Genomic DNA, 23,651 nt, shown 5'->3' with positions numbered 1-23,651 from the left:
TTTTGTCTTCTCCATCTGTTCCCCCCACCTACTCCTCCTTCATCGTGTTTGTTTAGGGGGTACATTCACCGGTGACTGAGATGTGCCCAGAAATGTTAACCACTTTTATTCAGACTTGAAGAGGAACTAAGCAGGATGTTTCCTGTGTGGCTATACTACATTTTCACCTTAATTAAAAAGCTCAGGACTAATTGTGATAGTTAACTACATGACTTGTACCTTATTACGAGTGAGAATGGTGGCTCTTTGCCTTCCACCTGGCGTCTCATGGCTGAAAACCAACTTTGCAACATCAGTGTAGTACCTGGCTTCCACCCTGGTGTCCCAGCTCTCGTCTCTGCGCACTGCGGCACAAACACGCTCTGAAACCCGTAATAGCCTAGTGGCAACTCAAGAGTTTAGGGTGCCATGACAACACAAATAGCTTTTTTATGTTGTTTACCAGTTTCTCCAGGCATAGTATTGTTAGGTTATATATAAACATGGCCTACTATTTGTGTTACAAACATACATTTTGGAGGGCATGTTCAAATAAAATCCATGCTTTCTTTATCTATAAAATGATCAGATTTGCTCAGCAGAATATCTTGTTGTTGGGGGCATAAATACAGCTCCAATCCAATAAAAACAGGGATTTTAAAGCAATCGAATGGCTGCTTCAATCATACAAATACTCATGTGAAACGAAGAACTCCCTCCAGTCACAACACCCTGTTTACTACAAAACACATCAAACACCTAACATATACCCTCAGTATTCATTGACAGGAAACTTTTGGGGGACGTGTCTTGGATGTGTTTTGTTGCTCCTTATAATAAAAGGTCAAACATCAGTGGTGTGATGGAAAATTATAAGCTGATATTTTAAGCATCAACTATAATTACGCATCATTATTAGTTAAGTCGTCAGGGGAGATAAGACAGGAAATGAGGGAACAAGAGACGTGCAGAGTGACTCCATCTGAGGTTGCTGGGCTCATGAACCACTAGCAACGGGGGTGAATAATGGACCTTGAATAAGGAATGAAATTTAACAAAAACAAAAACAAAACAACACAAAATAGGACTAATGTCAAAAACACTTGATTCTGGAGCCATTCATTCAGTATCTGAATTTAAGTCATTTACGTAAGTGGAAACCAATAACAGAGGAGGAACCCTGTGGGCAGTAATAATCCATAATGTAATGCAGTCACATGGCATGTCTGCCCACGGTATAATTTGAGATGATTCACCATGTTACAGCAGTGAAACCACAACGGGTGATTCTGACCCCGACAGCTAATGAAAACCAAAGTGTTGTTGCTGTGTGCCATAACTGACACTCAGCATGATAGGCAATGACTGGATGCACTGTAGTTGACAACCTGAAGAAAGCAACATTTTCATAAACTTAATGAACTTTTTATCCACCATGGCGACCAATAACAGCAGCATGAACACTGATTTAGATGTCGGACCTATATATTTACTTTGCATGTAATTAGTCGGGGGCCAAAACTAAACTTAACTTGCAGTTTGCCTAAAGTTTATAATACAGTATTTATGAGTGGCTGGGATCTGAGAGCAGCAGTTCTGAGTGACTACTCCCCCATTCGCAAATTTCAAACTCAGCATGAGCTACTGCAACTACATTTATAGATGAGTTTTATGACTTTTTTTCATGGAAAAACAAAAAACAATAAAACTGTCACTACTAATACCTCCACCTCCACTTACAACTTAAATAAATGATCCCGTATGATGTGGGAAACCATCATCCATGACTGACTTTTCTTTACTTTACATCTTCACTTAAAATCTGGCACTGAACTGTGATGCTCCCACCTGACAGGAGACAAACTAATGACCAACATCAAGAGCAATTTTTCCTCCTAATAGGACAGGAGGAAGGTTTAAGCCGGTCTCTGCTTTCCAAACACACACATTCCACATAAATCACCTTCTCCGACAGTTTAAACTTTCTTTATCAGCAAATGTGACATTTTTCCAGGAGAATGTGTGGCATCCACTACGAATCTTCATCGATGCAAATGATAAGTTTGTGATTATAATAGAAGAGTCACCTCATATAGGATTAGAGGAAGAGAAAACCAGTGATTACATCATGCTGTACATTTGCCTAACAAAGTTTATGCAAATATTTAAGACAGGCTATCTGTTCAGAACATATTGCAGAAAGATATATATTTAGGGCCCGAGCGGCGACTGCAAGTCGCCCAGCGAAAGCCCTATTGAAATCGCGCTGTTTATTATTATTATTAATCTTACGCAACTTCATGCCCCAATTTCGCCCCTTTCCCAAATGCGAAAATGCGTCTACTTTTGCACGGACGTCCGGCCTTCTCCGAAATTCGATATTTTGGTGGTGCCGCACATGGGCGGCGCAAAATGACCGAATAGCGCCCCCTACAAACACGTGTCAATGGCATCGCCATCGTCTTACTTTGTCATACACACACAAAATTCGGTACACATATGTATTATACCCAGATATGCAAAAAAGCCTCTTGACCTCATGACCTCAACCCAACAGGAAGTCAGCCATTTTGGTTTTGATTTTTCCCACTCAAAACGAACTCCTCCCACAGCGTTCGCCCGATCAAGTTCAAATTAGGTACACCACATCTCCAGACCTAGCTGAGCTTATCTTGTGCTCCGTGAGTCCGTAGGTCAAAGGGCGTGGCTGCCAGCGCTCAATTCACTGTGGCGTGCTCGCCATGTCCATACGAGTGGCTCTCACGCCCACATACTTCATCCAATCAACTTCAAACTTGCTGGACATGATGATGGCTCCGCCCTGAACGTCCCGATATATTAACTTCCCACGTAACTCATAGCGCCCCCCGGTGGTAACAGGAAGTGTACTAAAATTTGGAAAATGTACATACTTTGCCCCATCAACTTCATTCCACTTCTAAAACATGCAGAACCAGTTGGTGAAGTTACATTATGAACGCTGTGAAGCTACGAGTAATGGCGTCCCTGTGGCGACGCGGCGACCATTCCTCGCCATGACAATACGTTTGCCCTTTGGATGGCTTTATTGAACTCGTATCAACATGAAAATTGGTACACAGGTCCAGGGTCACGACCTCAACGTCTCCATATGCTCATAGGCGATCTCACTCATTCGCCCCCTAGTGGAAACAGGAAGTGCCATATTTTACATTAACATTGTCCGATTTCCACGAAACTTCACATGTGTGATGAGGGACTGACCCTGAACACACCTGCACGCATCCCCTGGTGGACGAACCTTTAACTGCTCATAACTCCTTCATGCTTTGTCCGATTCACTCCAAACTTCACATGAGTGATGAGCAGCCGCCCCTTGAACGCACCACACCACATGCGGTGTCTGCCCCCTGGTGGATGAACGAAACATTGCATTTTTGGCCTCCTTCCAGGTTTTTTCTCCATTTCTGCTCCGCGCCACAGCCCCGGCGTGCCTCAGGCCCCGTGGTGGCATGGGCGAGCGAGGGCCCGCCATCGCCGCTTGCGGCTTTAATTTAAATTAATATTACTGGTTACTTTTCTTTTAAGTATTTGGTTTATAAAGTCCTGATTATTGCATGTTCCTAATAGAGTCGACTTCTAACAGTATGAGGTCATTTTTTTGTTAGGTGCTGGATCAAATGGGCCACTTCAAAGTGACTGAACCCAAATGAAAAGAGGCTGCAGCACTCGATAGATAGCCGAGATTTAAATAAGGTGCAAACAAACAAACGTTTTGACGCTGATGAAGCCACAGTAGCGTCTAAAGTGGCCCATTTAATCGAGCACCTTTGTCTTGGGCCAGGAGCACCGACAATTGTTTGGCTGAAGCGCATGAGTGCCCTTCTGTGTCAATTTTTTGTTGTTGTTTTGGCAAGAAATAGCTGTGGACAACTGTGGACTGTCAGAGTTTGGAGGAAATAAACTGCAACGCTCTAAAAAGATAAAATAAATGAAAAAATGTTTGCGTTGGAACATTGTTGCAACTTGTCATGGACATTTCACTGCTACTTCTTTTATAGTGTGTTCACAGACTAACACAAATATGACAAATCACTCACAAATTACACCACACAATCACATTTGACCACCGTTGAGCCTCTGGTTGTAAAGTCTGTTCTGCTGACTAATGTGGAGAAGCCAGGCTGCTCTGTGTTTTGCACTAGAACACAGCTGAAGGCCAGCCAACTGCAAACATGTTGCATGCTGTGCACCTGCATTGGAAGAAGCAACTTTCACTATCACTGTCCAAAGACAAACAAATTCAGATTATTCTGATTCACTCCATTGTTAGCACTGTAAATGTTCAATATCGTATGAAATTTGTTATCAAAATTGCCTGGAAAAGTCTGCTTTGCATTGTTGATTCATTGTCTTTTTGCTTAAGGGAAGGGGAAATACATGAGAAAGCACTAAATGAGTGGGAAGAATGATTCACAAGGTTGTCAATCACTCAGATGTCTCCCCCCCTCCCTCCCTCTCCCTCCCTCCCTCTCTCCCTCCCTCCCTCTCTCTGATCTTCTCCTCCCCTGATTTAATATGCTGAGACAGCCAAACAGAAGCTGATAAGGGGCGACGACAGGCAGCACTGCCAAGAGCTGACAGAATAAGAGTCCAAGAGATCTTTAGGGCACGAACGTCTGAGGAGCAGTCTATCATCTGTTCGACAAGATAAAAAAAAAAAAAAAAGAGAGAAAAACATAATGGGCTGCTTCCTTCTGCTGGAGATCCATTCCCCACAAGCCAGCACACAGTCTGGCCAATTAATGTTTTCATTTTTTTTTATTTTCTTTTTTTCCCTGCTAAGATTTTGGATGCTTCCAGTCAGAGTGCAGGCAGACACAGTTATGCAACAGCGTATGTGAGTTTATGAATGAATGTGTTCAGCAAAGTGAAATCCTTGTGAGATACCAAAGTCTGAGGAGAAATGCACTTAACTTGTCTGTGGCTAATTGAAAAATAAAAGTATGATTTAAGATTAAGCTACACATCAGTTTCCAGAGGCTGTTTAGTTGACAAATGTAATTGTGCTCTTCGTGTTATCGTGTCCATGAATTTGTGACAGTGATTAGCTGTTTAAATTTGATTTCGGAGAACAAAATGAATTCAGGTCCCTCTGCTCTGTGAACTACGCACTATGTTGTCAGTTTAAGTCCAAACATCACTGGCAAAGCGAGTTCAGTGTTTGAATCCTATTCCCTCAGGCTTCTCACAGACCTTTTAACCCTGCGCTTGCTTCATCCGAACCAGATGCAACAGAACTACTGGACAGTGACTGACAGCATCTCACTGACTCCTGAAGGCAGTGACTGATGTAACACTTCCATGGACCTGAGACCCAATTTTTACAGACAGAAAACCACCTACCACTGATATAATGAGGTGTACCACCAGCACTGTGGGTGAGAAGAACACTTAAGCTCTCATTTACATTCAGCTGCACATTAGGAAATATATCCTGTTTGTAGAGCCAGTTCTCACAGTTAGAGTCTGGTACTTAAGATATCTCATTTCAGAATCACTGAGCATCCTGAGGGAGCTCTCCCGCTGATCACTCTCCCTCTCCTCCACCTCCAGACAATTCAATAATATGCAGGGAGTTACCACGCAGCGTGTGGCTTCAGTGTTGAACTGAAAACGTGCCAATGCTCCCCTGGTGCTCCAACACCAGCACATTGAGTTTACTGTGCAAACCACAGCCTCCTCATACAGTATTTAGTGATGATGCCGCTTCGCCATCATAAACAAATCTCAAATGCCTCCCGGTTTCTGAAATTACACAGAGTTCAAAGAACTAATCTCGAGGCTACTTCTTAGATCTCTTGGATGTTGGGAATTTAATGTGAATTCGCTACCGCCCGGAAAAATGCACAGCACATGCAATGAGTTCACGATTTGGTCAAAAATAGAAGTTGGCGAACTTACCCGACACTCCATAAGCGAAAATCACAGCCACATAAACTTGCATGGCTCCTTCCGAAGTTTATTTTTGTGGAAAATCGTGACTGATGCCCCAAAAAAGGGGGGGAAACAGAGCTCTTCTCGGTTACTTGTCCAAATCTGTGCGTAAAGATATCACCAAAAGTTTGCTCGCCTCTCGCCGCTGTGGCACCAAGGCGTGGAGGAGCGTGGAGAGAAAACACGCTGAGTGAGTGGAGACAAGGAGGAGAAGTGGCGCCTCGTCGCGAGGTGGACGCGGTCTGCCGCCAGTTCGACTGAGAGAAAGATTTAAAGAATCAGCTGCCATCATCTGACGCACGAGCGGCGGCGGCAGCAGCAGCAGCAGCAGCACAGGTGCAGCGCGTGGAGAGGGGTGGGAGAGAGAGAGAGAGGAAGGAGTGAGAGAGAGGGGGGAGGCGGCGGAGAAGAAGTATTGAGTGTAACAGGGAAATATGAGAACTGACCTGCTCATCAAATTGTTCAGCTGATTTGCATTCATCAGGTGCAGTGGGTCAGTCCTGCGTAATGACAAATAGAGGCACAATCAACACATTAAACCTGCACCATGTCAGCAATTCACGGAGTGCATGACCAATGTATTTCAGGGCAGTGAAACACAACCTGTAATTTCTGTAAGCCTGGGATTCCTTTCATGATTTATTCTTCAGGGAAATTAAAACCTGGCACCATTATACCTGAGAGAATTTCCCCTTCCTGCGCCAGACCTGCGCTGTAAGTCCTAAGTAATCAGCAGCAGGATGTGTTGTCCTGTCTCTGCTGCTTTATCCCCGGCTGCTGTTTATTTGCTCACTGATAAAGACCTGCTTTAAGGGAGTGTATGTGTCTTTGCTCCGATAGACAGAACGAGCCATGACTGAAATCTTATTCCCAGTTGTTTATTGACTCAATTCATCTTTCCTCCACTCACTCGGTCTCTCTTCTCTGTCTGTTTGTGTTGATCCGAATTACTTCAGTCTCATCAGTTTGAGAAGTTATTTCATCAGAGGTCTATTAAAGGGCAAGTGCGTAGGATTTAGCGGCATCTAGTGGTGATGCTGCACACTGCAACCCACTATACCTCTTTATTTTGTCCATTTTGGGCTACTGTAAATACATTGCAGCCTCTGTGGGAGAGGTCTTTCTGCTTGTTATACTTTTGTGAATTATACCTTAAAGCAGAAGTAAGCGGAAATAGTTTGCATGTCGAAGTGTCCTTGGGCAAGACACTGAACCCACACCTGCCCGTGTGAATGTGTGTGAATGATTAGTTTCCAAAGCCTGTCTGTGAACAGTGCTGTATGAATGTGTGTGAAAGGGTGTATGCGACCATTACATTGTAAAGCACTATGAGTGGTCCGAGTGACTAGAAAAGCGCTATATAAGTGCAAGTCCATTTACCATTTATATCTTCCGACAGAAATCACTTAGTGTGAGTGTTTGGTCTGAAAACACGGGTCTGTCAGTCACTCTGCTCTACTGTAAGCCGAGGAGAAAACTTTCCTTGTATCCTACAACCTTTATCCAATGAGGAGAGAGAACGGCATAAAGGGGCGGTCCTCTCTGTGTGTGCAGCCAAGGGATGCGCGTGAATGTGGGGACGTAGGGACGAGGGCGGGGACTGCTAACTCCATCGGCTGACAAGAAGTTAACCAAAACGACCGGATCGCTTACTTCTGCTTTAAGTTTTTCCCCTCCTCATTCACATTTTCAGCAATTTAATTTCCAGTGAAAAAAGACAAACCCACTGTCTAGTATCTGTTCAGCACCACACAGCAGGTACACAAAGTCGGCAAGACGTTGATGTGAACAACAGTGGAGCATTTAGTAGTTAAAGAGCCAGAAATTATTCATGAGTCAGTGGAGACAGCCAGGAACATGACTTCAAATAAATGCTAATGTTGCTCCATATCTGCTGGGTGTGCAAACTGTGCACTAACAATTTTACTATGATAACAACAACAACTTTCTTTGGTAATGAAATGTTTTCTCAGCTTGTTCCACTGCCAACAAGTGCCTTCAATAAAAAAAATAGGCTAAAAACCCCAAAACAAAACACCATCAATTATTACTGCTTTAAAGAACAAACCTAAGGCTTTGTTTACCCCATGCCCCCCACCAACCGATTCAAAAGGAAGTGCCCACATACTTCTGTCGATCATTATAGTTGCTGTTTACAATAATAATAATGAAAAAGATAATAAAAAGATTATGTACAAACATGTTCAGGGAATCAAACATAGTGTGTGTACTCTTTCGAGTAGCAAATTGTTGATGACAAATCTGTAGAAAACAAAAAGAAACATGGAAGTTGACAATTGACAATGATTTTCTTTTTATATGTGCAGCGTATACGCAGAACTGGGTAAAAAAGCTTCACCATCTTGTTCTGATATTGTGGATGTTTTTACAACTATTATCTAAGACTCAAGTTTTTGATCCAGTCGGTGTATGATGCAATCCCAAGCCTGTCCAACCTGCACTGTTGGGGCCTATAGCAGAAACGCCTGCATGCCCACTGTGTCCAGCAATAGGCACCCTGGGGCACGTTCTGAGCTGTTGCCCCAAAGCCCTGGGAGAGGGGGAGGTACACCTGGCGCCATGACCAGGTTCTGAGGGCAATGGCTGACACCATCTGCACAGGAACCCAGCAGAGCAAACATCAGCTCCCAGCAAGGCACAACATCCATTTCATCAGGGCAGGAGAGAAACCTCGAGCAGAGCGGAAGGCCTCAACCGGGCTGCCAGCCTCAGCTCGTGACTGGGGAGGAAGCTGAAGTTTCCAGAGCACATTGTAAAGACATCGCTCAGGCCAGACCTGATTTTAACATCCGACTCCACAAAGAAAGTTGGGCTGCTGGAACTTACGGTCCCCCTGGGAAGACCGGATGAGCGAAGCCTATGAGCACAAGAAGGCCAAATACCTGGAGCTGGTGGAAGCCTGCAGGGAGAATGGCTGGGGGGCTCGTTGCGAGCCTTTCGAGGTGGGCTGTAAGGGTTTCCCAAGGCAATTTCTGCACCGGGCACTCAGGGTCCTTGGGATCTGAGGGTTGCAGGAAAGGAAAACCACCAAAACCATCAGGAAAAAGCCTCAAGGTGGCTGCGGATCAAAAGGGCAGATCCATGGTGTAGCGCTGCTCGGACACGACTCGAAACACCTTATGACAGTGATGATGGGTTCATCACTGAGGATTTGTCCGAGCTGCACCATTAGGGTGTATGAAATAACCAACTAAGGCCGGAAACATTTTCAAGGGCTTGTTCGAGGATGTTTTTGAACTTTCCACAACACTTGGTTTTCAATGCATTACATGTGTTTGTTTCTGGCTGTTTAACATCTTTGACAAGCCTCCGATTGTCAGATCATTAGATACAAACAAGGCCTGTGGGGGCTTTGGCAAGCTGCGGTAGCTTGTGATGTTTTTGGCAGTCAAGTCAATGAATTACGAATTACACCACTGAAGGCATCCTCAAATGTATCTTCAAATCTTTTCTTTGTTCTTGGAAAAGAGGATTGCTCATTTATTTTTAGGCTTCTGCTGTTTTAGTATGCAAAATGTCCCTCGGTTGTTTTTGGTTGCATGTTAGAGCTCTGATCTTACAGATTCAAAACCCGGAGAAAAATAAGGAGAGATTTCCTGATTAATATCAAATATGGTTTGACTTATGACTTAAAAGGCAAAATGTGTAAAGCAAGCATGTGTTGTAGCTAGTACCATTGAGAATAGCAAGGTCATTTCTTAAACACACACACAGCACGGATATATAGTTTATAAATAAAGACTATAGAGCTGAGGACAATACTGGTGCCAGAAAAATACTTCACCCTCACATTCGATGCACCCTCTGTGAAAAACCTTTCTTCCTTTTCTCACATGACAGGTCTTTTTGAAATTATGTGACACACATTACCATCTAAATTCCTCAAAAGGCAAAAATCCTTATTTCACCCACAGATGACTCACAATTGTGTTTTGACACAAAGAGTCAAAGAGAAAAGTACAATGAGATATAGATCTGAAATTGAAAACACTTGAGAGTGGTCATGTAACGTGGTGACATGGCAAGAGTAAAGGTGAACAAAAACTATGTTCTCTGTCAGAGAAGCTAAGGGTAAATACGCAATACAACACACTGAGGAATATAAGCCATACAGACGATCTAAAACTCAATATTACTTATCAGAAAGCTTACAATCAAAACTATAAAAGCACGATAGCACAGAGTGACAATATCAGGACAAAAATGTGTAAAAAGTTCTAGTATAACATTGCTATTTCATTGCCAGGCTACAGTTATAATGGTGGTACAGTAAATGGGCTGCAGCTATAGCTTTTCTCGTTCTGTTATCCACCCAAAGTGCTTTACAATTGGAACCACATTCATACATCACTATCATTTCATTCACACAACGCTTCGCCCATACACACACATGCTCACACACTCGCACACTGATGCTCCATCAGTGGCAATTTGGAGCTCGGACGGTGCCTTGGCGAAGGACACTTTGAATGGGACTGGAGGAACGGGTAATCTAGCTGCTGACCTTCTGATTAGTGGACCACCCGCTCCTGAACCTCAGCCTGCCACTGTGGTTGCAGTTACTTTATCATTCTGCGATGGAGAAAACCATTATGTTGACCATCTGCAGCCGTATAGGCCTATGGTCCTCACCCCCTGGCCTTGCCTGCATCAGTGTATTCTCCTGTGTCTTGCCTCTTGACTCTCAAGCTTTAGCTTGGAGTCAGCAGGGTTTTGATACTGGTGAGGATCTGCTGATATTTATCTCTGTCACGATGCAGCTCGCCTGGTTGCCTTGTAGAGATATCCCAGTTCTTGTTCAAGACTTCCAGCCAGGGTATTAAACCCAACCCCAGAGTGCACGATCTCACATTTGTTTGCTCTATTGCAACTGTTTTCGCACTTTTTAATCCACTGCCCTCAGCGCCTCATGTGTGTTCAGACCCTGGGAGGCAGCCATGGATTTCAGTTCCCAAATCAGTCGACGGAGTGAAGGGCCCTGTGAAGTGTTATACTGATGTCTTGCAGGGAGAAGGAGAATCAGGCAGTTCTTCCAGGGCATTAAACTTGAGTGGTTTAGGTTTGAGCACAAATACAGGACCAAGGAGCTTGTGGGCATAACCCACGAAACATGAGCTTCTATGTAAAGTCTCTGTTCGGGTTCACAGATGCTTCTTGTAAATGGCAGGATACTGTTGTTCCACGGCTTTCACAGCTCTGCAGTTGGAAGTCATCCACTGCTAGATATCCAACCTCTGCCTCACAACATGCAGTCGATTTCTCTTTGGATTTTAGAAGAAGCGTGATTGAGGATGCTGAAAATGATTGACTGCAGCATCTCTAGAGCTCAGCTCAATGTAGTGGTTCATAAGAGTAGAGTACAACAATGTCAGAAAGGTGACTGACAGACTGGACTTGCCTGTAAGCAAGACTGAGTCTCATTCAAAAAAAAACAAACAAGCTGCTTCTTTGTCTTCTGTAGAGCTATGGTGAGGTGGGTTATTCCACAGTGCTGGATCTCTATGATGTCCAGTCATCTTCTGCTAATGGTGGTGACTCATCATGCCCAGTCCATTAAGGACTTAGACATCTATGTTGTAAGCCTGTGCTTGGCCTCCCTGATGTTACACAATGAATCTGTGATCAGAGACCTCAGAGTCAAAGGTGTCCACTGTTTCTCAGTTGTGTTGTGAAAGTCTAAGGCTCTAAAACGATTGTATTTTCTTCTGGAGCAACTGTTGCTTTCCACTTCCTGTAATCAATGATACACGCACTTATCCCTTTGTCTTCAGTTTGACTCTAGACCAGCAGCTTTCACCTGACTGCAAACTAAACTGCTTTATCTTCCAGGCCGTGGATGCACTCTTGCCCTTTTTTCTCCTCCTGAACTGCCTGCCTGCCTGAACCTCTTGACTCATAATTTCTATTTGACCTTGCTCCTGTTCAGCTTCCTTTCCTCCACCCTGTTGCTTTGTTACTGCTGCAATCAGGCTTTGTTCAAACTAAAAAAAAAAAGTAACATCACTAACTTGAGGAAACATATTGCTTTAGATCTCACAGAGCTGTTGTTGTTATAATGGACTGTAAACTACAAGTTTGTATTCTCTCTTATAACTCTACCAAACATTTTCAGTCATCTCAAAGGGATGCAGGGTGTTGCTTCCTTTGCAGCCCTCCTCCACCCTTTTTGGCTCAAAAGTTTATGAGCATTCAAAAGCATTTGTGCTCTAAGCTGTGTTAATTATTACCCAGGCATCTGTTGTGCCGCTGCCAGACGTTCTCATATCTCTCTTGGCTGTTGTGCTCCTTTACAGAGGAGAAAGAGACTGTCCGACCTTCACAGATATACAGCCCTTTATTCCTGGCATTGTGCTACTGTAAGTGCATTGCAACAGAAAACAGACCCTCATGTTCAGGAATTGATTTGAATAAATAGGATATGAACAATTGGTAAATGAAGTGAGTGAGAAGATAAAATCATCCTGACCACTTGCCAACTATTTTGTCAATTATTCATAAATAGTATTTAATAATAAAAAAAGGCACCAAACTCAGTGTGCAAGTTTTCTGTGTGTAACAATTTCTGTTGAATGACAGATTTAAAGAAACGCAAAAGATAAAGAACACAGAATGTGCAGAATTAAAAGCCTCACACCCTCACATCAGCTGAGGGGGGGGGGACTCTTTAAAGCTCCACTGGCATATTTTCTAAGATATTAATGACATGGGAAATCATCAAAAACTGAATGAAAAATGAGTTTGGATCCTGTAGCTGAAGATAAAGAATATTAGTTATTAAAAGAGAACGAGCATCTTGTAGAAAATGATTTTAAAGCTTCTACGAGAGAACGGGAGTTGGAGCAGTTTTCATGATGAGGGGTGTTTGACAGGCTGCAGTTAAAGTTGTGATTTCTGCAGTGCATTTAATGTCTGAAGTTGTTTTTCCAGTTCACTGCATTTACACAGTGCAGGAGAAAAGAGATGCTTCTCAGGCCTAGAACTGAATTACTGACAGAGGAAAAGTTTTTTTTAAACCCCAGCAGCATGATTGGATCAACTTTGTCTGCTGTCACTGCTGCTAATAAATTATACATTTGATGTTATCACTTCCTGAAAATCCATGAATTTGAAAACATGTAGTGATTAAACTGATGTGGAGTGAAAATAAAAATGAATTGTATTAGTTTGTGTGTGTCAGGAGAGTGAGAGGGAAAGAGAGAGAAAGGGGAAGAGAAAGAGCAGGCGTGTGTGTGGCTGTCAGAACATGTGCACATCTTTGGAGTAGACCAGTTGTCACCATCATTAATATGCAAAACTTTGTTCTTTTCACATCTTTAATTGTGGTCATGAACTCTCACCTTTTGTCATCAAAACTCTGTGAGAAGTTAACTTTTCTCTCTTTCCTCTCTCTGCGCCTGTTTAAAGCCAGATAAAATTTCTTATTCATGGAATAGAGGATTTAAAATGCATAGCTCTTTGCACTTCCATATACATGGTATGTTCAGTGTTCATTGCCTTTTTGTTACTTATATTTCATCTGCAGCCCACTTAGAAAAAAGGGGCTTTTACTAGTAGTGAATAGGCTGAATAACAAAAAAAAAAAGAAAAAGAAATAGCTGGAAATACAATTTGGTCTTAGAATTTGTTGTCTGATAAAAGAAATGTCTTGCCGTTGGAAGTCCTTGAAATAGGGAAACAAGTACAACACCACCTGCATTGTACTAGAGCTGCATACTGTAGAGCTACAGTATAGTGCCTCTAAATAGCTGTGTTCAGGTTGTATTGTGGTCAGGTCTGTTTGTAGCTTGTTCCACATCACTGTATGCTGCTTAGTGACTCTCTACTAATTAATTAATTACGTTATGTGCTACATGGAGATGATGGTAAATTTGACATGTTGTGAATTGTGTCTCACTTGTATGTAAGATGTTGTTGCATCTTATATTGAAATGCTCCAACTGCAGAAACAGACAACTGCTCACATGCATCAGAAACGACTAGATATAAAAAGGCGGCCACCAACCTGTGTGGGCTGAAATGGGGTTACCACAGACTGCCATGGGACACCAGTGTGGCTCTCCTCCACCCAGGAACTGGCAAGACAAAAAAGATTAATTACAGAAAGGTTCTCTGTTGCATCCAAAAGTTATATTGGAACATATTTATATTATATAACAGAACAACAATAGAAAAGATAAGTCTCAGTGGGGGGAAAAATAGCATTCATTCTTCTACTGGGACAGGCCTGGAGAGGGCTCCTGCTGGTTGACATCTCTAATAATATGATCAAAGAAAAACTTTTCACATATTGATCAAGACCTGCAGCAACTCAGTAACGCTCAAGTTAGGAAAAAATGATCTTGTATGGATCAGTAGTGACACCAACACCACCCACAGTTTTGAGTTTGACTCCAGAGGCGACCACCCACCGACAAGATACACAGTAGCGATGAAGGCAACTCGAAAAGAAATTGAAGTCACCATCTTGGCATAAAGCCGACAGTCGTTTATAGGGCAACTCGCAGTACGTGAGCAGGTGGAAGGCTCTAATGTATAAACCTGCAGATTATGATCTACTTATGTGCAAGCTCTTCTCCTGAACACTTAAAATGATTTTTAGCAGGATACTTGAAGCATCTTCTGCATGACTAATACTGAGGAAGGGAGAGATTAGTATGCAAAGGTACTATTGGGTTTATATCAAACAACATGTTAGAGGAAGTGACAGGTAAACAGGTAACATTTAAGGAATAATTGATTATACAGTAACCATTATGGCTGCATCCCGCATGTGTATCATAAATTGTGATGAATAGAGAGAAACAGGAGACGGTCACTATGGGAGATGGGAAGTTACTGAGTGTTCAGTTTTTCCATGAGAAACTGCAAAACACTCTCTGACTCACTTAAATCCCCTACCAAAAAAGTGGATTTAACACTATTTCACAGAAATCAAGTATGGCTTTATCGACTGTCACAGAATCCTGAACCTGGGTGATATGAGTGTAGTTTTAAAGTACGTATCAGAGTTTGACTGACGGCCTTCTCACAAGCTGAAAGTACCTCAACCAGCCAGCTAAATGCACCACTTTAGCCAAAATTGTTACTGTAGATGCAAAAGATAAAACAGCAGTAGAAGTGAGTGTAAGAGTACAGTATGATGTATGCAGTGTGCAGGAAGAAAACTGCAATATACAGACTGGTCTTTCATATTTATTCATTTTCTGTTTTCTTGACAGATTTGAGCTTTTCCCACATGCATCAACAACGACATCACACAAGTCAAAGTGATCTCTTCAAATCTCAAACACGAGACACGCCTTCCTCTGAAGTGTTTATAGGATTTGGAAAGATAGGCCAAAAATATTCCACAAAAAAACCAGAGAGTCAGTGTCAACACACCAAGTACTGTATAATATCTAAGAGGAGGTCTTTGATGTGCAAACCGCTGCTTTTTCACTTTTTCCATCACTTTCCCCTCTGTCTGTTCTTCTCTCTGCCTGCCTACACTCCTTTAAAATAATCTCTGACACCTGCTTTTCCATCCGGCTTCACACGGTGACAGTCAAACAGAGTGATCAAAGTGAGTGAATTGGGCTGCGAGAGACACTTAAAAAAAAAAAAAAGTTGCAGAGAAGAATCAGTCGCAAAAAGGGGAGATACATGTGATGGACAAGACAGCAATGAAGGATAAGCTGATAGCAAAGACATCTCCTGCAGCCAGCCTCAATATTCGGCTGTCACGCCAGCATGACATGACATAACAAAAATGATGAGAGTTTTGGTAGAAAAAAACCCCACTGAACACTCAGTGAAGCAGTTTAGATTTTTGGTGTGCCCCAATTCCTCGTCAATTCAAGAACATCTATATTAAATTACTGCACAACCCAGGAAGGAAAGGCACGGCGGGAGTGAACTTGTTGCATTCATCCAAGTCAGAAAAGATGTGATGTATCATGCGTGGTGCTGCTTTTCTTTCTGGGTCACAAAGGCTATTACAAGGGCAATTGACTAACCCTTTTAATCTGGACACTAAAGATGGTGTTTTGTTTTTGGGAAAACCTTAATATATTTTCATATTTTGAGATATGCAAAGGGATAAGAAATAAGAAAGTATGCCACCAGATAGTAAATCGGCCTCAGACACAAAACAAAATGGTCATTTGAGAGGAATTGTTTTTCAAAGGGATAGGATGTTTCCTGTGAGGTTGTGCATATAGGTCATGAAGGTGTAATTTTACCTCCTCAATAACCACCACCAATCATTTCAAAGCAAAAATGTCACACACACACACACACACACACACACACACACACACACACACACACACACACACACACACACACACACACACACACACACACACACACACACACTTAACAAAGTCAAGACAGACACCCAGCTGTTTATTTTGCATTTGATGAAAACTGGTGAATAATTCTATTTTGCTAATGCATGTGCTCGACTTATGCATCAGTAACCCCTTTCATAAGATTTTAGTTGTTGCATAAACATTCCTCAGAGGGGAGGCAGCACTGTTGACTCTGAAATAATCTCATTATGTAAAAACTCACCCAAAGAACATCTGGTTTAGTTTAACAAATTACCAGAAGAGATACTTTGATATTCATGATTGTTTTAAAGAGGCTATACGCATTCAAACAGCAAATTACACATCAAGCGTGTTCATATTTCCAAGGTTTAAAATTCAAAATACCTTCAAATGAGAAAGTGACGCAACGAAGCAGAGGCTTCGGCCAATACGTAACAGTGTGAAATAGACGAGTGTGAAAGATGAAGAGTGGGGGCAGGCAGCAGGAGCCATAAAGGGTCAAGAGTCATCTGTCAGCTGGAAGAGGCAGGCCTCTAATAGGCTCGTTCAACAGCTCCATGGCTCTATGAGGAATAAGCCATGGTACGGACAATACCCATATCAGTTCTTAATTGCTGGTTTTAGTCGTTAGGGGGGATTTTCACCTGATACAGCTTTGTCAGATTCATTGAACATCAAATAGATGAAAAGCCAGGTTTCTGCAATTTAGAGGAAGCACAAAACACAGACTTCCTGGTCATGTTTACATGAAACCTAGTTTTCAACTGTGATTTTACAATTATGTATGAATGACAAAGATCAAGGCCCGTGAGAGCACATGTATCTGACATTCAGGTTGTCTCTAGAGCGTCATTACTCTGTGACTGTTTGAACTACAGACATGACAGGTTTTTCTCATTAAACAAGAGGATCTACACTTTCTGACAAACTCTTATTCCCCTGATATATTAACATTGGATATCAGGAAAGATATGTAGAAGTCTCACTGTATTTTTCCTGATTTCCATCTTTGTATTTATGATCAATTCTCTTATATACGACTCGAGCGATGTCTGTAGAGGCCTGTGGTGTAGAGATATGCTCTTAAATCCCCGGAAAACATTATGGGGAATGTTCCAGCCTGGAGGGAAAAAATATCAAATGCAAAGGTGAAACACTTTACCAAGAATAACCTTCCCAAATCATCCCATCAGATGCTTGCATTGTGAGAGAATGAGAAAGACAAAATCTTGGCTTACAACTACGCAAAGACAGGGAGGTCTGTTAATAAAGTCGTGGAAGAAAATGTAAAAACCGTATCTGCTGCTTCTTGGAAAAACTCTTCAGTCTAAGTACGCATTGTGCTGAGAAGATAAGAAGCCTTATTTCACCCACTGATGATGGCAGCTAATGTTCTGATGGATGTTAAGATAGAGTAATGGGGACAGGCCATTGGTTCCAGTATTTAATGTGCTGAAAAGCTATGGTTATGTGAATATAATAGCCCTACAGCAACAGCAAAAATCTGTCATTATTCATGGGAAAACTGCATTGGCAGCCTTTTGTGTCTCTCCTTTCTTGACTTATGTGAATTCTTGACCATCAGACGACAGGTAAATTGAAAAGATTGTTTAAATAACCGGAAGATACAAATCAGTAGGTGAGTGCTATGCTGCACTTCAATCATCTTCTCTTTTGTTGAGCTGTAAAGGTACGCAAGGGAAAAAGTCCCAACGGAAGTTATCAAATCAAATCAATTTATTTATAAAGAACATTTAAAAACAACCAAGGTTGACCAAAGTGCTGTACAGTTCAATGATCACAAATTACAAACAAAGTGCTTCACAAAAAAGACAAAAGGACATACATGGGGAGCTGACACTTGAGACCATTAAGGACACTTAAAGGCCTAGGAAAACATACAAGTTTTAAGATTGGTCTTGAAGGTGGTTACAGAGAAGGAACACCTGATTGAGATGGGTATGCTACTCCACAGCTTTGGGGCTGCAACAGCGAAGGCACAATCACCCTTTCCTCGTAGCCTAGACCGGGGAGCAGCTGATTTGAGGATTTAAGAGTTCTTGGGTTAGAATGGGGGGAGAGTAGGTCGCAAATGTATTGGCCATGTAGCGCTTGAAAAACAAATAAAAGAACCTTAAACTCTGCCCTGTTTTGACAATGAAGAGATGCTGTTCTCTCCTTGTGCCTGTTAACAATCTGGCAGCAGAATTCTGAACCAACAGTAAGCTGGATAGAGATGTCTGGCTGATATCTGAATAGAGTGAGTTACAAGAGGTAATCAAGGCGTTGGTAGCTGTTTTAGGATCAGAGAGGGGAAGAACTGATCTAAGTTTGGCAATATTTCTTAGTTGGAAAAAACAACTTTTCACCACAGAGTTTATCTATCAAATTTCAAGTCTTGATCAAAGATCACACCAAGATTTCTGGCATGAGTATGAAGATTGGGTGCCAGGGGACCTAAGTGATTTTGGGGAGGCCAAAAAAGATCACTTCTGTCTTCCCGTCATTTATTTGGAGGTAGTTATTTACCAACCACAGTTTAACGTGTTGGAGGCAGTCAAGAATGGACTCCAAGGTGGAGTTGTTACTATGACCAGGTTCGAGTGGGAGGTATAACTGTGTGTCATCGGCATAGCAATAATATGTGATATTGTGCTTTTGGAAAATGGAGCCTAAAGGGAGCAAGTATTGGGCAAATAGGATGGGGATGAGGAGTAGCGATTACCAGTGTTAACAGAAAAAGATCAGTATGAAAGGTAGGAGGCACGCCACTGGAGAGCGCTGTCTTGGATACTGACCTGATGCTCAAGCCGGTTCAGCAGGAGGGAGTGGTCAACAGTATCAAAGGCGGAATTGATCTAAGAAGGACAGAAGATGGGAGTAGACAATTTTTTCCATGACGTTGGATAGAAAAGGGAGCTTTGAGATTGGCCGAAAATTATTTAGAACAGCAGGAGGTTTTTTTTTTTCTTTTTTGATAATTGGCTGAACAACTGCGTGTTTGAAGCATGATGGAACAGAACCATTAACCAGGCTACTGTTGAGGAGGAGTGAGGCTGTGGGAACAATGTGGAGACAATGTCAACAATCTGAGAGAGGGACACAGGCTCAAACTTAGTTAGAACAGCAGAGCAAGGCAGGAAGGAGAAGGGTCAAAAAGTTGAAGGTGAAATGGCAGATCGGATGTTCTCAATTTTATTTATGAAGAAATGTAGGAAATCTTTACAACTGACCATGGGAGGCAAAGGGCAGCAACAGGATTTAGAATTGTGTTAATTGTTTTGAATAATGATTTTGAGAAGTAGGAGTTTCTGGAGATGATATTGGCAAAATATGTTGCCCTTGCTGCCTTAACAGCTTGCTGGTAAGTGTTAAGACAGCCCCTCATGATGTCGTATGAGACTTGTAGCCTGTCACTTTTCCATCTATTTTCAGCTTTCCTGGCTGCCTCAGTGCACGGGTGTCAGCATTAAGCCAGGGCTGAGTTTTAATTTTAGATTTCCTAGTCTTAAGGGGGGCAACAGAGTCTAAAATAAGAGCACAGATAGAGTTGAATTGGGTTACTATAAAAGCTCCTCAGTATTGATATAAGGGGAACTAGACATTGTGGGATAAAGACGAGGCTGCAAAGGCCTCAGAGAATTTACTAGCTGAAGAGGTGTTTATTGTGTGAGAGTATGAGGCAGATGACTGAGGTTTGGTAATAGAATGAAGCAGGGTAGAGAATCTAATGCACAGATGATCTGAGATCCCCCATGTCTTTCAGAGCCAGAGAAGAATATTCAGACCAGATAAATAAAAAGATTGCATGCTTTTGCCTTCCTTTATAAGAAAAAAAAAATAGAATATATTTACGTTGAAGAGCTGAGCTTTCTTTACACAATATTTGCAAGATAACATTTATAACATTAAATCTCGCCGTTCTCAAGGTTAAATGATCACTTTCAAAGACTATAGCATTTATAATAATTGCTACTTAATGTGATTGCTGATGTTCTCCCAGCACCAAATAAATTATTGTTATAGGAGCTTGTTGCTACAGAGGAACACTAAGCAAGCCAATATGTTATATTATACAACAAGTAGTTCCGACCAAGCAATCTGATTGGTCAATAAGACATTTAGAACGTGCTCAAATCAGCATTACAGCACGGCTGACTCATCACTGAAAATATTACTTCGCCATGTGATGTTGTTTACACATCTCCATGGCAACATTGATTTTTCGTAATTTATTACTCGTGAAAATAAATCACAAACTACATTGACCTCCTGTAGGTTGTTCCTGACAGCTGCCAAAGTCACATTTATAGAACAATTATGTTTTATTTTTTGTTAATATATTGTAAACTTCCCCGTTACAGCAGAGAGGATTGTCTCCCTCCCATGTGTGTAACGTTACAAAGTCGGAGAGACACGAGTTGTGATCGCGGTGAATATGTTTTTTTAAATATGGCCTGGAGCTGAATATTTTCATTGGATAAAACGGAGGTGATTACCTGTATGTTTCTCTCTCTCCCTCTCTCTCGCTTGCGCCTTTTGGGCTTTTAAATAATCTGGAGTAATCGTTTGGCTTTCTCTATCAGCTGTGTCGGCGACACGGCGCTATAACTTCATTTACATGCAGAGTTTGCGGTTGTAGAAGCTACATCTGTGAAAGGAAAAAAACGGCATCTTTGTCATAACTTGTGCGAGTTTGTGCAGTGTTGATTTAGTTCGGGAAAGTCCGAGACCGCGTTAAAACATGAACGTCAGCTCAGAGTTCACTCATCTGGGACTAGAAAATCATTTCTGTTGCTAGGTCGTTACTAAGGTTCGGACTATTTGCTGTAGAGGTGAACTAGGTTCCATTACACATAGGAGTCTACTGACGTGACTGATTGTGTTTCAGTTATTAGTCAGACCCCATTTATTTCCATGGAAACGGGAAGCACACTCGCAAAAAACTTTACATTTTGAGAGCAAAACGTCCATCAACATGAATATTTATTTAATTATACGCTTTATTTTGTTGGTAATTGTTGTATAATCGCAATATTACCCTCGAGGGTGTGCTTAAACGTAATTTGAGCACTTCGGTGATGCTTGCGGACCTCGGCGCAAGCGCCTCGGTCCTGACCGCATCACCGTCGTGCTCAAATGACGTTAAAGCACACCCTCTCGGGTAATATTGCTTAAGTTTAGTCTGCAGATAATCAGGCAGACTAGTACAAACATGGAACACCTGTAAATCTGATAAATGAAACACACTAGCCTTACAATGACCATAATGCTAAGGCAAAGAAAGTAACAACCTGTGCTACAATTTGTTTTTCACAGTTCCTGCTGGTTTTACATTTGATGTTTTTTTTTTTTTAATTATTTATCAATGTTTGAAATGAGGTGGCATGATGGAGTTTGTTCTCCCTGTTCCTCTAACAGTCCAAACACATTCACACTGAGGTTTGACTCTCAAAGTGCCCATTGTCTCTTTACATTGGCCCTGGGATGGTCCCACAACCCCTTTATGGATTAGCAGTATAACTAATGGATGGATGGTTGTTCACAGCCTGTCCATAGCCTGAGGAAGGGGGGATGCTGGTGGAGACCAGAGTGAGCAGCATCCATATAGCCAGACCCAGCTGATACACACATTGAACAAACTGTGGATGAACATTAAGGAAAAGGACAAAGGCAAAACCGCACCGGCAGGACGTAATCCTGTAATTTCCTGCTGAATACTAAGCAGAACAGATTTTATTTGTGTTAAACTAAGAAGCCAGAGGGTTCGGAGAAGATGCCAAGAGAAAATTAAAAGCGGTACGACAAAATTAAAATAGTAAATCTGTTGTTTACTGGTATTTGTATAGTTAATGACTCCACAGGGTCATGTGTGTCATTGTTCAAACTTTCGTTAAGCATCTCTTGTCTCTTAGAAGTTAAGTTTCTATACATTTTAACTGCCGTTAATTTATGTATTGCTGAGCTTACCAGTAACACATTCATGATACGTATATTAGTTCCCCAGCTGTATCCACATGTGCAGTAGTCTAATCTTTAAAAAAAGCACATTTAATTACATTTATCAAACACACTTTTACAAAAAGCTGCTTGTGTTTCCTAGAAGTAAACACAGGCAGGACTCTGGATGCAAACACTAGTGTCGTAGTCATCTACCATCCACACAAAGCAGCTTCTTTAACAGCAGGACAGCAAGACACACCTGTGAACATAATCCAGCCATCAATTATAATTCCTGTAAAACTCATTTGCTGTTGCACGACGTACTTATATGCAAAACTAATCTCTCTGTGACAGAGTTGGAAATGAAACTGATTAATTCACTAGATCTTTAAGAGCTGATGTTTTCTGCTTTACAGACACGGATTGTTTAATACTGTGTCAAATGTAAAAGCCCTTACATACACCCAGAATAGACGGCAGTTACAAAAGCACAGGTGATGAAACTGTCTAAACTGACACAACTTTTTACTTTGTTTCCCGCTGTGGGTGGTGACACACATCTCACATTGCATGTCTTAACTGCAGCTTCTATTCATAGAGATGTTTGGTCAAAACAGTGACTGATAAACTATGTTAAGGTGACACTTTTAAATAAATCTGTCCATTACATTAGAGACGATACTTATACAAACTGTCCCTGTCGTGAATCTGGGGCTCGTCAGCCCTCGTTGGCTGACAGTGTAATGGTATGTTTGGTATATTTTTGTATTTCTAAAAATGTGCTGTAAATCTTCAGCTCTAAAAAGAAAAACTGTTTTGCCATCTGGCTGGTGGAGATTTTTCCAATGATACCAAGGAGTTTAAAGTACATTTACTGCACACAAGTAGTGTCTCATTTCGCCACATTCTGAGTTTGATATCTGCACTTTCACAATGAAAAGATGATTGTTGAGTTATCTTTTAATGTTCTCTGCTGTTTCATAATGCATTGCACAAAAGGGATGGCAACTGGCTGACATGCTCCATGCAGGGGTGGACTACACTCAAAAAAATAATTCATTGGATGAACGTAATTTAATCATGCCACATATATCCCATCTAAACAAATCATGTTTAGTCAGTCTATCTTGATTGTGTTGGTCTGATTTAATTAAATTACGTTAGTGCAACACAATTTAATCGTGTTGGATGAACTAATACAGGTTTTGTCTGTTAAACTAATGTAAATCATGTTGGATGAACTAATATAGGTTTTGTCTGCTATACTAGTATAAATCTTGTTGGATGAACTAAAATAGGTTTTGTCTGTTAAACTAATGTAAATCATGTTGGATTAACTAATATAGGTTTTGTCTGTTATACTAATATCTTGTCTTAGTGTTGTTTTCACTGCTGGTGTAAGCATTATGTTTAACTAAC

The 23,651-nt window shown here is 41.6% G+C and overlaps 1 protein-coding gene across 2 annotated transcripts in view; it reads right to left on the bottom strand.

Annotated features, from left to right (window-relative positions):
* The window catches only part of rxfp1 (relaxin family peptide receptor 1), a 111,994-nt gene extending 105,735 nt beyond the window's left edge, over nucleotides 1-6,259 (bottom strand). Inside the window, exon 1 of one of the 2 annotated variants that reach the window (XM_085789144.1) lies at nucleotides 5,923-6,259. In XM_085789144.1, the coding sequence (XP_085645270.1) occupies nucleotides 5,923-5,965 (43 nt within the window). In that variant the 5' untranslated portion in view covers nucleotides 5,966-6,259. The remainder of the gene's footprint in view (nucleotides 1-5,922) is intronic. The other variant, XM_085789143.1, reaches the window with a different exon arrangement.
* Between the last annotated feature and the right edge of the window lie 17,392 nt (nucleotides 6,260-23,651).

The sequence above is a fragment of the Trachurus japonicus genome, chromosome 10 (genome assembly GCF_045865225.1).
Source record: "Trachurus japonicus isolate A0001 chromosome 10, Traja_1.0".
NCBI lineage: Eukaryota > Metazoa > Chordata > Actinopteri > Carangiformes > Carangidae > Trachurus > Trachurus japonicus.
The sequence above is the reverse complement of the archived record's forward strand: the minus strand, read 5'-3'. Positions and strand labels throughout refer to the sequence as shown.